The 12,300-nt window shown below is 60.6% G+C and overlaps 1 protein-coding gene across 5 annotated transcripts in view; it reads left to right on the top strand.

Annotated features, from left to right (window-relative positions):
• The window catches only part of SDK1 (sidekick cell adhesion molecule 1), an 887,311-nt gene that overhangs the window by 791,110 nt on the left and 83,901 nt on the right, over window positions 1–12,300 (top strand). For all 5 annotated transcript variants that reach the window (XM_027612939.2, XM_027612937.2, XM_027612941.2 and 2 more), the window contains 2 exons: window positions 6,822–7,016; window positions 9,723–9,924. In XM_027612939.2, the coding sequence (XP_027468740.2) occupies window positions 6,822–7,016; window positions 9,723–9,924 (397 nt within the window). The remainder of the gene's footprint in view (window positions 1–6,821; window positions 7,017–9,722; window positions 9,925–12,300) is intronic.

Genomic DNA, 12,300 nt, shown 5'->3' with positions numbered 1-12,300 from the left:
TGCGGCTCATACTTGGCCTTGCCCCCCGAATGCCTGCCTGTATTATCATAATTCACCCATAAGCTTACAAATCAAACTTCACTTGGGCTGTGTTTTCCTCCTACTATTGATTCGACTTGCCCATTCTTTCCTAACACCCAGCGCAGCCTTCTGCCCTTGCACCTCTGACATCCAGCATGCTAATGTTTCTGATCACGCTCGAGCTGTAATTACATAACTAGCCTTTTCCACCAAAATGCTCTTTTCCCTCAACACTATCTTCCGTTATTCCCTACAAATGCAAGAATGGGTACTCAGCTACTTCCTTTTGCCATTTGTGCACAAGAAAAGGCTCTCCTCTCCTGCCCGTTGAGGCTAGGGCGTTGTAAGGACATTTGAGGTGGCCGTCTTTCCATTCACCGGACCACAGAACGGGGACTGGAGGAGATCACCCTGAGTTTAGGGCGGATAAGAGGAAGGCACGAACATACCCACGGGCTGAGGGACTTTCTCCCAGTGGCTCGTGTGGGAGCTAGAGCAGAGGCAGAGATGATAAGCCAGGTTTCCCACAGTTGCGCACGCACGATGCCGTGCCTTGCTGTTCCGTGTGTGGCTTCAGAGTCGGCGCCGTGGCTTTAGGAAGCGGGCCTCGTGGTCTCCGTGCTGCGGGGGCAGAGGAGCCCGGGACAATCCCGCTGCAAACAGCCCCCTTCCTGCTCAGTGCTGGTGGCGCCTCGAGGGGCAGGTCTATGCATGCAATATTACAGCCGATCAAAACTCACATTTCTGAAGGACAAGAAGGACGCTTCTGAGATGTAGTAAGAAGACACGAATGAAAAGCCTGCACTTGGAGTAAAATCAGTTTTGTTTCAAGTTCATATGCATAGGAAAATGATGACCAAGAGCCGTTCCTAAGATAGGAACAGTGACCTCAGGATGGTGGCAGGTGCTGTGTGCGCGGTCAGCCCGTGGGGCCCCGGCACTGCCCCCCACGGCCCGGCCCACAGCGTCCGAGGGGCCGGCAGTGTGCCGTGCAGGAGGGCACTCTCTGCCCTGGGGCCAGGCTCCTGGGGGAGTGCCCAGCAGCAACCCCCAGCCCATAACTGCTGGGGGCTGGGGGGACGCCACCGCAGCCCCTGCCACCCCCACCACCCCAGTGGGCAGAGCCTTGGCCCAGCAGGGCAGCTCCTTACTCGCACCGTCTACCAGCTTCCTCTGTCTCCTGGGCTCACCTCCCGAGAAAACTCTTTGCTCTGGGCTGTCTTGGAGTCGACTGCGCCCCTCAGGGCTCAGGCAGCAACATCCATAGAACAGAAAGTATCCTGTGTGGGCAGAGACTCCCCCCCCAGCACCTGCCCCCCAGCATCTCTAGCACCTGCCCTGAGTAGCTGGCTCCATCCTCCTCTCCTGGCCAGCGTGGCCAGTGGTGGCCCACGGCGGCCCGTGGGATGTGACATTCAGAGGCCCTGGAGCCTCGGGCCACCTCCCATCCTGGCGTAGGCTCTACCCCTCCTTGGTGCTCTGGGCTCTAACGGCCGAGGGCTCTGGCATTGGCTGGGCAGGGTCCGGTGGGGGGCTGCCCCTCTCAGGTTGTCGTGCACATCCCACACCTAGCGGGAGCCTGACTCCAGCCCCTGCTGCAGGGGCCTGGAACCCACTGCCTGGACCTTATTCCTGATGCAGGTGCCCCAAGCCTCTTCCAGACAACTCCCGTTTTTCTGTCCACTCTCCGAAACAACTCATCCTCTCCAGAGGAACCCTGGCCTCGGCGTTCCTGCCTCTCTGCTGTGCTAGCGTCGACCCCCTAGCGCTCGGATGCGTCCCCCCCACCCCCCGTTCCCAAATGCCTTGCGGTCTCTCCCAGTCCCTTAGTCACCTTGCAAATGTCCTGTAGAGCGACCAGGTTATTTTCCATTTGTCTCTCTTTTCTTCAGATCATCAGAATTCTCCCGTTTTAGAGCAAGAAGGAGCTGGGGAAGCAGCAGGTCCTCCTGGGCAGAATAGGGCTCCCACACTGAAGGCGCAGCTCTGTCCCCTGCTCACTGTGCCCCCTTCCTGGCCCTAGGGGTAAAACGGACACATGCCCTGTGCGTGAAATGCAGAGGCTCTAATAGGTGGGGGCAAGTCATTTTCTTGATTCATAGTGTGGGGGTGAGAGCGTCTCCCTTTTCCCTCCTGGGTTCTACGGCTGGTCCAAGAATTAAGTTCACATAAGACAGATGAACAGGAGGAAAACAAATTTAATTTTATATGTACAGGAGCCCCAAAGATCGGAGGCTCAAAAGTGACCAACGCAGGCTGTTTTTAATGCCTTTGAGTCAAAGAAACAGTAAATTGATGACGAATTGACAAGACGAGGGGTTTGGCTTGGGGCGGTAAACTAGGGAAGTAACAGGGTTACTGCCCATGGTTGGCTACAAGGCTGCCTCTCTCCCTCCTGATGCAGCAAGGGGGACTGATTTCCTGCTTCCAAGGGGACAGAGGAGGGTCAGAGTGTCCCTCTGGCACTGGCCGCTGCTTAAGTAATTTTAATCCAAAATAATCAATATGTGAAAATGGCATATTTGGGGGTGGCCTAAGCTACTCTGCTTCAGTGGCTGGAAAAGAGAAGCTGAGAGTCGCCTTGGGGTTGGGGTTGAAGCCTGGCTTAGGGCCTCCCGGCAGCCGAAGTGTTGAGTACGGAGGAGGGGCCTGCAGGATGCATTCTTGGGCTCCAGGGGCGCTGGGACGTCTCCTAAGATGTGTACACGCATGGCCAGGTGTCCGCCCACTCCGGATGCTGGGGGAGCGTGTGCCGGCAGGTGGCTCCTGCATCTCCTTTCTCTCTCAGCTATAGGCATGTGTTCTCACACCGTGAAGATAAAACCTGTTTAGCTCCTCCTACCCAGAAATCCCGTGTGCACGTAGCCAGGGCCCAAGCCCCAGGCCTACATACATCAGCCCTCTTCTGGTGCAAAGTCAGACTCTTTCTTTGAGGAGGGTTGGTATCTCTTCATCACCAGGAGCGATATTCAGATGGCTGAACTCACTGACACTGGGTCACACCTCATTCTTGAGGTTTTAAAAATGTTGTTTGCTCCTGTTCTTGTGGGTAATGTCTATGTCTGTCAATGTGGTCTCTGTGCTCTGTCAGTTTGTCTTTACAAAATATCCTTCCTTATCTTCTTTCTCTACTTTAGGGATATGCATATGTTAATGGCATTGGTCTGTTGCTTTTTATTCTGGGCACAGACTGACCCCCCTCCCCACGGTCGGGGGGAGGAAAGGGTTGCCACCAAGGCCCCTGGCTGACCCCGGTCCTACATGAGGCTCGCTTCAGCCTCTGTATATGGAGTGCATCCCCATGCGGGCAACACCGCCTTGGGACAGCAGATGGCTTCCACCCAAGCTTTGATCTAGACCGTGCGCCACTTTAAATTTGCTGAATGGGCATCACTAGTCCCCCGCAATCCCGCTGCAAATCTTGACAACATAAAAATAATAACATGACTCAACACAGCCGGAGGGGGGTAATCCTGAGGGTAGAGGTGCTTTAAGAGCATCTTTTGACAGAACTTTCATGGCTGCGGGGGGGTGTCAAAGACACAAACCAGAAGAGAAATAACAGCAATACTCTGAGCAATCAACCATGTGTGACCGACGAGGCAGAGGAGGAAGTATGCTGACTTCACCCCCATTCCCAGGGCCGGGGCTGTGGGTGCTATAGGAATAATTAGGGCTTGAGCACCTGGTGGAAATCATGACCGTCAGGGGCAAGGACGTCGTGACTCTCAGGCATGAGTATGAGAAGGGCCACAAACAGATGGTGAGACTTGGGAAGGACCAGACACGTGACAGAGCGAATACCGACCGAGAGGTGCTACCAAGGAGAACCCAGTGCGGGGCAGGATGCGTGCACACTGCGTGCACATGCAGGCAAGGACAAGCGTGTCTTCGTGGTTGCCTTAGCGGCCCCGTGCTCTCCAGTGCTTCCCAGAAAGACACCCAAGAAGCCGGGGCCTGGGTGGGAGGAGACTTCTTTAAACTAGTTCCTTACATTCTCGTGTTATTTGTGAGCCATGTGAGTATAAAACAATTCACAGAGTAATGACAAAACATTGCAATAGAACATTTTAATGCCTTCATTTAAAAAAAAAAAAAAGGCAGCTTAAGGCTAGGAGTTTTCCAAGATGAATGTGAATTTCAGGACAAGAGACCCTGTTTCGGCCAGAAGGCAGCCGGCCAGAGACGCGGGCCCTAAAAGCGCAGTCCCTGCCCCAGGACACAGCGCTGTCAGGTGACACGTGTGGAGGGGCCGCACTCGATGTTGGCTCTGTGCCCAGCTCAGTGCAGAGCGCACAGCAAACGGGACCAGCCTGGCGGGCCCGGGGTGTCCCTTCCACGTCTAGGTCCCATCCCCAGCTCTGAAGGGACCGAGCGGGAGCCTGACCCATGTCTGTCTGGGTCCTGTTCCTGGGCTCCCGCTGCCTGGCTCTCAGCACCCTTCCCCAGAGCTGCCAGACTCAGCAGGCGCCTGGGTGAGGGCCAGAGGTGCTGAGGATGAAACTCCTTGGAGGCTGCATGACAAAGGATGTCCAGAGCGGCAGGCGGAGGGACTGGTGGGGACGCTGTGTCCTGCAGCCTCAGAGGGTGGAGAACTGCCTATGGTCCTTCTTCTGTAATCACGTTACAACACAGAGTGAGTGTGTGTGGGCGCTTGGCGGCCCTGCGCACCTCCCCTCCCCTCCCGCGGCGCCCAGCACCCTCCCCACGAGCCACTCCCTGCTGCACCGCCCCCTCGCACTCCCTAACAGAGACCCAGAGGGGGCATGTTGCTGGGTCACAGTCACGCAGCAGAGAATTCCCAGAGCCTGGATCGCAACCCAGGCAGGTGTGCTTCCAAAGCACGTGCTGGTCACGCCCCGCATGCTGTTGTCCTTTGGAAATATGCTCGTGCTGCAGGCACTTGGGCTGCGCGGTCTCCAGTAGCCAGGATTTGGCAAGGGGTCTCTCCCTTTGCTGGAAGATTGGGGCAGATGTTCTCTTTTCACAGGAACAGTATGACTCAGTAGAAAGTGAGACAGACTCAGGGCTCCTGGCCCGGCTCTGCTGGTTACTTTCTGTGTGACCTCAGGCAGACCACTTACCCTCTCTAAGCTGTACGGCTTCATGGCCACGTGAGGATACGTAGGCTTCCTGTCGTGGCCGTTGTAAAGGCTCAGGGAGCCAGGAGGTCAGCAGGAGAGCCCCTTGCGGTGGCTACAGTGACCACAGTGTCCTCACCCTCAGGCGGCGACGTGCCCAGGAGTCTCCGAAGGCTCGGCACCAGTTTCCCTTGGCACCCAAACTCCAGGCGCCCCACCCACAACAGGGCGAGGGAAAGAAAGGTGGGAGGGAGAGTACAGAGAAGCTCGGCCCGCTTTCTCCGGGCTGCCCGTCATCGGTCCCTGAACGGGGAAGGACAGGCGTCTAGCAGGAGACCCCAGCCAGAGGCTGGAGGCCAGCTGGGCCACCCCTGGTAGCCTGGGGACAGCTGGTCATCGTGGTGAAGAGAAGGAACCACTCAGAGTCCAGCAGACAACAGACCCGTGAGTAGCCATCGTTGTGGACTGGGCAGGGCATGCCACACCCCCAGTCTGTGGGGTGATGGCGGTGACCAGCCATGGTCAGGGGCTTGATGCTGAGCGCATGGAACCATCCCCCCCGGCCTCACATACAGCCGACCGGAGAGGCTCCTCGTGTGGTTGGACAGATGACGAAGTGCAGGACCTGGGAAGATGCGCGTAAGCTCGGTCACCAATGGAGCCGAAAAAGGTGTGGAAAGGACAACAAAGGAGTGGGGGCATCTCGCCCAGTGAGGCAGGCGGGCGGCGTGGAGTTCCTGAGGCCTTGTTGCTGGGCGGCCATCCCACCCCCAGGAGGCCAGTGGAGGCCGAGCTGGTGGAGGACAGAGTTCAGCTCTGCTGGCCACCCCCCACCCCGCCCTGGGAGCTCCTTGTTTGCCCGGAGCAGGTTGGTTCTCACCCATGTTTGGGGGGGCCACCGGCTCTGGCTTTAATCCGTTCAGGAGCACAGCTGTCCACGCCCCTGAGGAGGCCGCGTGTGCTGGGGCCCGGGCTGGGCCTGACAGTTGGTACTGCCTCTTCAGAAGCAGGCGAAGGGGGTCTTGGCGCAGCCTGCTTGGGAGGCTCGGTCATTAATAACGTCTGATCAACCATAATCCCTTGATAATCAAGGAACTTCGAGAGCCGTTCAGAGCGCGGAAGCCCCCCAGAGCTGATGATGACGCGCACCCCGCCGCTTCCTCAGCAGGAGGGGGATCATGTGCAGGGGAGCCCCCAGCTCGGGGGCCACACTGGCATTGCCTGGGGTCTGGGCGCAGGGGAGGGGCAGCCAGCAGGGAACGGACCCATCGGCACTTGCTTCCACTCCCAAGGCTGGGATCTGCAGGCCGACGGGGAGGATGACCGAGAGGAAGGACGTGTAGCCACAGGAGAAGGGCGCACTTGGAGGAACATCCTAGAAGGACGCCCTGCCCTTGGCCCTGTGAGGGGAAGGGCGGGTGGCAGGAGGGGTGAGAGGGACAGAAAAAGCAGGGAGCCCTCCCAGCCACGTCCTCTCGGCTCCAGCAGCCACGGGGAAGATGAAACTGTCTCCACATCTTGGGGGCAGGCAGGATGAGGGGGAGTGAGGGTCATGGGTCCCAGCGCTCAGAGGCTCCATCCATCACCGCGGCTGTGCCCCCTCTCAGATGCCGGCCCAGGAGGAAGGGCATCGGGGAAACAAGGTGGGGGGGTGGCAGGAATGCGGGGTCCGAGCGGGGGTGACATGACTGACGCGTGGCCCTCCTGCCCTGCCCGCAGGGTACCAGATCGCCTACCGCCTGGCCAGCAGCAGCCCTAACACGTTCACCACGGTGGAGGTGGGCGCCACGGTGAGGCAGTTCACGGCCACCGAGCTGGCCCCGGAGTCCGCGTACATCTTCAGGCTATCGGCCAAGACGAGGCAGGGCTGGGGGGAGCCTCTGGAGGCCACCGTCATCACTACTGAGAAGAGAGGTAAGGCCCGGGGCCGAGTCCACTGTCGTGGTGCTCCAGGGAGGAGAACTGCGCCTGAATGGGCGCCGCGGACGTGCTGGCCGCGCGGCTCCCCAGGTCAGGCCCTGCGCCGTCGCACGTCTGCACAGCCTGGCACTTACCGGACAGGCAGGAATGTCCCTCTCTGCTCCCAGAGCCATTGTGTAACTGGCCCAGGGTGGCTCTGAGTCACCGCGTTGAAGGACAGCTCCCTGAAGCCAGGCACTTGGCGTCCGGTTCACCGGACACACCGGTTCACCACCACGTGCCCAGCTGAGCAGGCGCTCCGTAAACACATTTGCTACCGGGCAGTCCTCGGGAGATCTGCCTTTGTGGACGCCGCTTCTGCCCAAGCACTGGCGAGGTGGCTAGTATACGCTGTCTTGGTTTATCCTCACCAGAGCGTGGCGAGCAAAGCGCTGTGTGCCTCGTTCTACAGAGGAAGTGGGGGCCCAGACAGATGCAGTCCTTTGCTGGGGACGCAGCTGTGGGCCAGTGACGTGGACACCCTCCACAGGCCCCCCAGGCCACCTCTTCCCCCAGAAATCTGCTGTGGGTTTCCATCTCAGTGAGCCCCTGACGTGCCCTGCAGCCCCACTCTGACATCTATCTGCCTCAGCGGGCTCCCTCCCCAGGGCCACCCCCACTCCAGGTGCAGAGGTCAGGGTCAGGCCCGGATGTCTCAGCAAAGAGGAGGACAGGAAGGCGGGTCTGCTCGGAGAGATGACCTGTCCAACTCCCATCTAGGAGTCCCCAGGCACCAGGCTCTGGAGCTGTGGGACTTTAGGCAAGGCCCTCCCCCTCTCTGTGCCCTGGCGCCCACGTGGTGGCCTCCTGGGAAGCACCGAAGGCCAGCACGGTCCGTAGACCTCCGGGGGCAGAGCTGGTGCCATGGCTGTGCTCAGAGGTTGAACCAGTGTCCCTGTGGCCTGTGTGATCTAGATCTAGAGCAGGCAGTGTAAGGGAGGCAGAGTATTTGAAGAACCATGCGCAGGGCCGATCCGAAACCTGCAAAAGGTAGAAGGCAAAGGAAGCTGACGTGCACTGAGCCCTCGCCACATTCTGGCCACACTCTGGCCACGTCCCAGGCACTGCAGCCCACTGCTCTCTCTAATTCCCACACAAGCAGGCCAAGCAGGTAGGGAAGCTGATGCCCCACAAGGTCCAGCGGCCACTCGGTGGCTGCTCAGGACAGGGCCGCTCAGCCCAGGCACATGGCTGACCCTTCCGATGGCCAACGGGGGGGGACACTGGCGTCACCTGTCCGTGGCTTTGGATCTTCTGGGGGCTCCACACCTTCCAGGGGAAGGCCAAACCCTTCAGCCCTCTAGGAATCCCCCGACCCCAGCCACTGAGCCTCAGTCCCCCAAGGACGGTGACAAATGCACAGCCCCTCCTCCTCCTCCAACGGTTACCTCTGCTGTTAACTGGAGGATGGAAGCCTTGGAGTTACCGGAGATGCCAAAGCATGAAGCAGTTGGAGAGATAGCTGTGCACACTCGGGCCCCTGGCTATCGGCACACAGCACTGTCCAACCTATGGCCCCCAGCACGGGGGGCCCCTAGACAGAGGACAGACACCAGGAGAACCCCCTCCTGCCCAGGTCCACAGGCTCCCCCTTTTCCAGGACCTGCTCGGGGCCCTGAGAGCCTCTCCCAAAGGCTCTTGCCTTCTCCCTCAGAGTTGATGCAGCCCCACAGGGAAATCCAGCACTTTCTCAGGCACAGGGAAGGACACAGGTTTGCTAATGGTTTGACGTGACTCAAATCCAAGTGGAAGCATTAACTCGAGTGCCCTTCAGGAGGCACCCAGGTCCACAGCGGGGCTCCTGCTGATGGGGCTGAGGGGATGCATGCGCACACCCTGGCCCGCACCCCGACCACCTGCACCAGCTGCCTGGGGCCCATAGAGCTTAGGGGATTTCCGCCAGGGCCCGCAGAACCCCCAGCAGAGTTTGCCCATTGCCAGTTTGCCCAGGAGGGTGGTCCTTGCAGCTGGCGAGGGGACGCAGGGCTATTGCTCGGGGGAGGAGGAACCGGGCAGCCAAGCATGTGCTCCCAGAGGAGTGAGGGGGGAAGGGCTCCCCCCACCATCTTCGCAGGTCGCTGCTTTATTGCCCACCACACATTCTTAACAGGATCAATAATCTTCACGATACACAAACAATTATTCCTCCCTCTGTGGAGTTTCTCCGCTGCAGTTGATGGGGGGGGGAGACACACAACGGGAATGATCCACGCTCAGGAGCCAGGTCCTGGCCCCCTGCGCCCTGCACGCCCAGGCTCCAGCGCTGTGGGCACAGAGCGGCACTGACAGCCCCCACGGGAGCTGAGCGGGACACTGTCTGTGTTTCAGGCTCGGGTTGGCTTCCAGGGAAAGGAGTCAGCATGACAGATGCACTGAGCCCGAGACCGGAGGGAGAGCCCACATGGGCCTGGGGGCTGTCACTCGGAGATGCCCAACGGACGTGTGGTCGTCGGGGAGCACGTGTGGGCTCACCCTCCTGTCTGTCTGTCTCCACACCAAGAGAAAGCCAGGGTCTCCAGTCAGATCTGGGCAGGGGCAGGTCCGGAATCGGCCGCCAGGCAGCCGCAGGTGCCCGAGGGACCGGGAATCAGCTCCCTGTTCTCTGCCTTCCCGGAGAAACATCTTCTCACGCGGCCCTGGTCTGTTCTCTCTTGGTTGCAGAGCGACCAGCGCCCCCCAGAGAGCTCCTGGTGCCGCAGGCCGAAGTGACCGCCCGCAGTCTCCAGCTCCAGTGGGTTCCGGGCAGCGACGGGGCCTCCCCCATCCGCTACTTCACCGTGCAGGTGCGAGAGCTGCCCGGGGGAGAGTGGCAGACCTACTCCTCGTCCGTCAGCCATGAGGCCACAGCCTGTGCTGTCGAAAGGTACCCAGAACCAGGTGGGCCCTGCCCGGGGAACACAGCAGGGAGTCTGTGGGCCAGAGACGCGCCCGGACAGGTCACGTCTCTTCTCTGAGTGCACACTCCCTGTACCAGGGACCGGGACTCCCCGCTGCTGGAGCCCGCTCCAGCCTCTGCCCCGGCTCTGTCCTTCCGGGCCTGCCCTGTGCAGGTGGCGTGCACAACCCAGGGCCCAGGGATGGACGAGGCACAGATGACGGGGCCAGCAAGCCTGGAATTGTGGGTTCCCGCACCCTACGGCACCCTATCCCCTGAGAGGTGGGGGAGGTGGGGGGAAGGGGTGTCACGGGCTGAGAGTCGCACCTTCTCTTTGTGCTCTCTCTGCTAGTCAGCAAGGCAGATGGCTCCCCCACCTGCTGTCACCCATGGGTGATGGCTGATCAGGGAAATGGGGGGGCGTCCCCACTGTGCCATGAGAACCCAGCATTTATCCAGTTACTGAGTGAACCACCAGGCAAAGGCGGAGGGGAGCGGTGCCGATCACCGCAGCTCAGCTCTTGGCACCTACAGCCTCATTTGGGCCCCTTCTCATGTTCCCACCCCCCTCTACAGTGAGGAACCAGGGCACCCTCCCCATGGTAAGGACCAGCACACCCTCCTCTATGGTAGGGACCAGGGCACCCCCTCTACGGTGAGGGACCAGGGCACCCTCCTCTACCTTGAGGGACCAGTGCACCCCCTCTACGGTAGGGACCAGGGCACCACCCCCCTACAGTGAGGGACAGGTCACCTCCCCTATGGTGAGGGACCAGGGCACCCCCCTCTGGGGTGAGGGACCACGGCACCACCCTCCTACGGTGAGGGACCAGGGCACCCCCTCTACGGTAGGGACCAGGGCACCACCCTCCTAGGGTCAGGGACCAGGGCACCCCCCCTATGGTGAGGGGCCAGGGAACCCCCTCCACGGTGAGGGACAGGTAACCCCCCTACAGTAAGGGACCAGGGAACCCCCTCTATGGTGAGGGACCAGGGCACCCCTCCCTATGGTGAGGGACCAGGGCACCCCCCCTCTATGGTGAGGGACCACAGCACCACCCCCCTACAGTGAGGGACCAGGGCACCCCCCTCTATGGTGAGGGACAGGTCACCCCCTCTACAGTGAGGGACCAGGGAACCCCCCCTCTATGGTGAGGGACCAGGGAACCGCCCTCTAGAGTGGGAGACCAGGGCACCCCCTCCATGGTGGGGAACCAGGGCATCCCCATCTATAGTTGGGGACCAGGGCACCCCCGTCTATAGTTGGAGACCAGGGCACCCCCCTCTGTGGTGGGAAACCAGGGCTACGTAACCATCTAGGTGAGGATTCTCAACAGTGACCTCAGGCCCTGCATCCCCACCTGGGGGGCCTGGGCTGCGCAGGCTCACACCACCCTGCAGAAGCCCCCTGGGTCTGTCCGGTGGGCAGGCCTGTCCCAGGAGCCGGCCTGGCACCTTCCCTGTCCTGCTTCTCTGGCCCTGACTGTGGTCACTTTCTGTGAAGCCCACATCAGGCTGTGTGGGAGCCACGAAGGAGTGTGCCCCACCGGCTCCAAGGCTGCCAGGACCCTGGCCAGCACCTTGCGCTGGGAGGGTGGAAGAGGCCTAGACCCTGTTTCCCAGGCTGGCCCATGTTCCTCTCACCTCAGACAGAACACCACGTACTCATTGCCCCCTGTTCTGGGCACCATGCTGGGAAATCTCGCACACATTTCTCGTTGAACCCTGAGGATTGCCCAGTGGGGGGAGGTCATCGTCCCCATTCTACAGAAGAGAGCGGGTCGCCTGCAGCCCCAGCACCTCCCCCAAGTGTCCTGACCCTCCTCCTCTGCAAGGCCGCCAGGCTCAGCCCCTGCACGCTGCTGAACCTGAGCCCAGGGAAAGGAGCAGCCGGGCATTGGGGGGCGGGGGGGTGCTGGGATCCTGCAGCAGGCTGATCCTCGGACACCCCCACCCCCCAGGCACAGTCCAGGCTGTGGGGGACGGGGTGGGGCTGGCATGTGGCTCTTTCACTGCCTCTAATGTGTGGCAACAGCAAGGTTTAGAGAGAATGGGAGACCCCCCCCCCAGGTTCGAGGTGACATGTAACGCACATGTGGGTATGGTCAGCACTGGGGCATTATGGGAAGGCAGACTTTGAGGCCACAACTGTCCAGGCTTCAGGTCGACTTCCGGCCATGTGCTGTGGGTGTGGTCTTGGGTGGCTCCCCAGCACTCACCTCCCGATTATTGCACAGTCTGGGGCCATGCGGGGCCTGGTGGCACCAGGCAGGGGACAGTGGTGGCCGCCCTACACAGCCCACCCAGGAGGCATGGCTGCGTGTTGTTGGCATCCTCACGGCACATCCATGGGCGGCCCCAAGC

The sequence above is a fragment of the Zalophus californianus genome, chromosome 10 (assembly GCF_009762305.2).
Source record: "Zalophus californianus isolate mZalCal1 chromosome 10, mZalCal1.pri.v2, whole genome shotgun sequence".
NCBI lineage: Eukaryota > Metazoa > Chordata > Mammalia > Carnivora > Otariidae > Zalophus > Zalophus californianus.
This window is presented reverse-complemented; position numbering and strand designations above follow the sequence as displayed.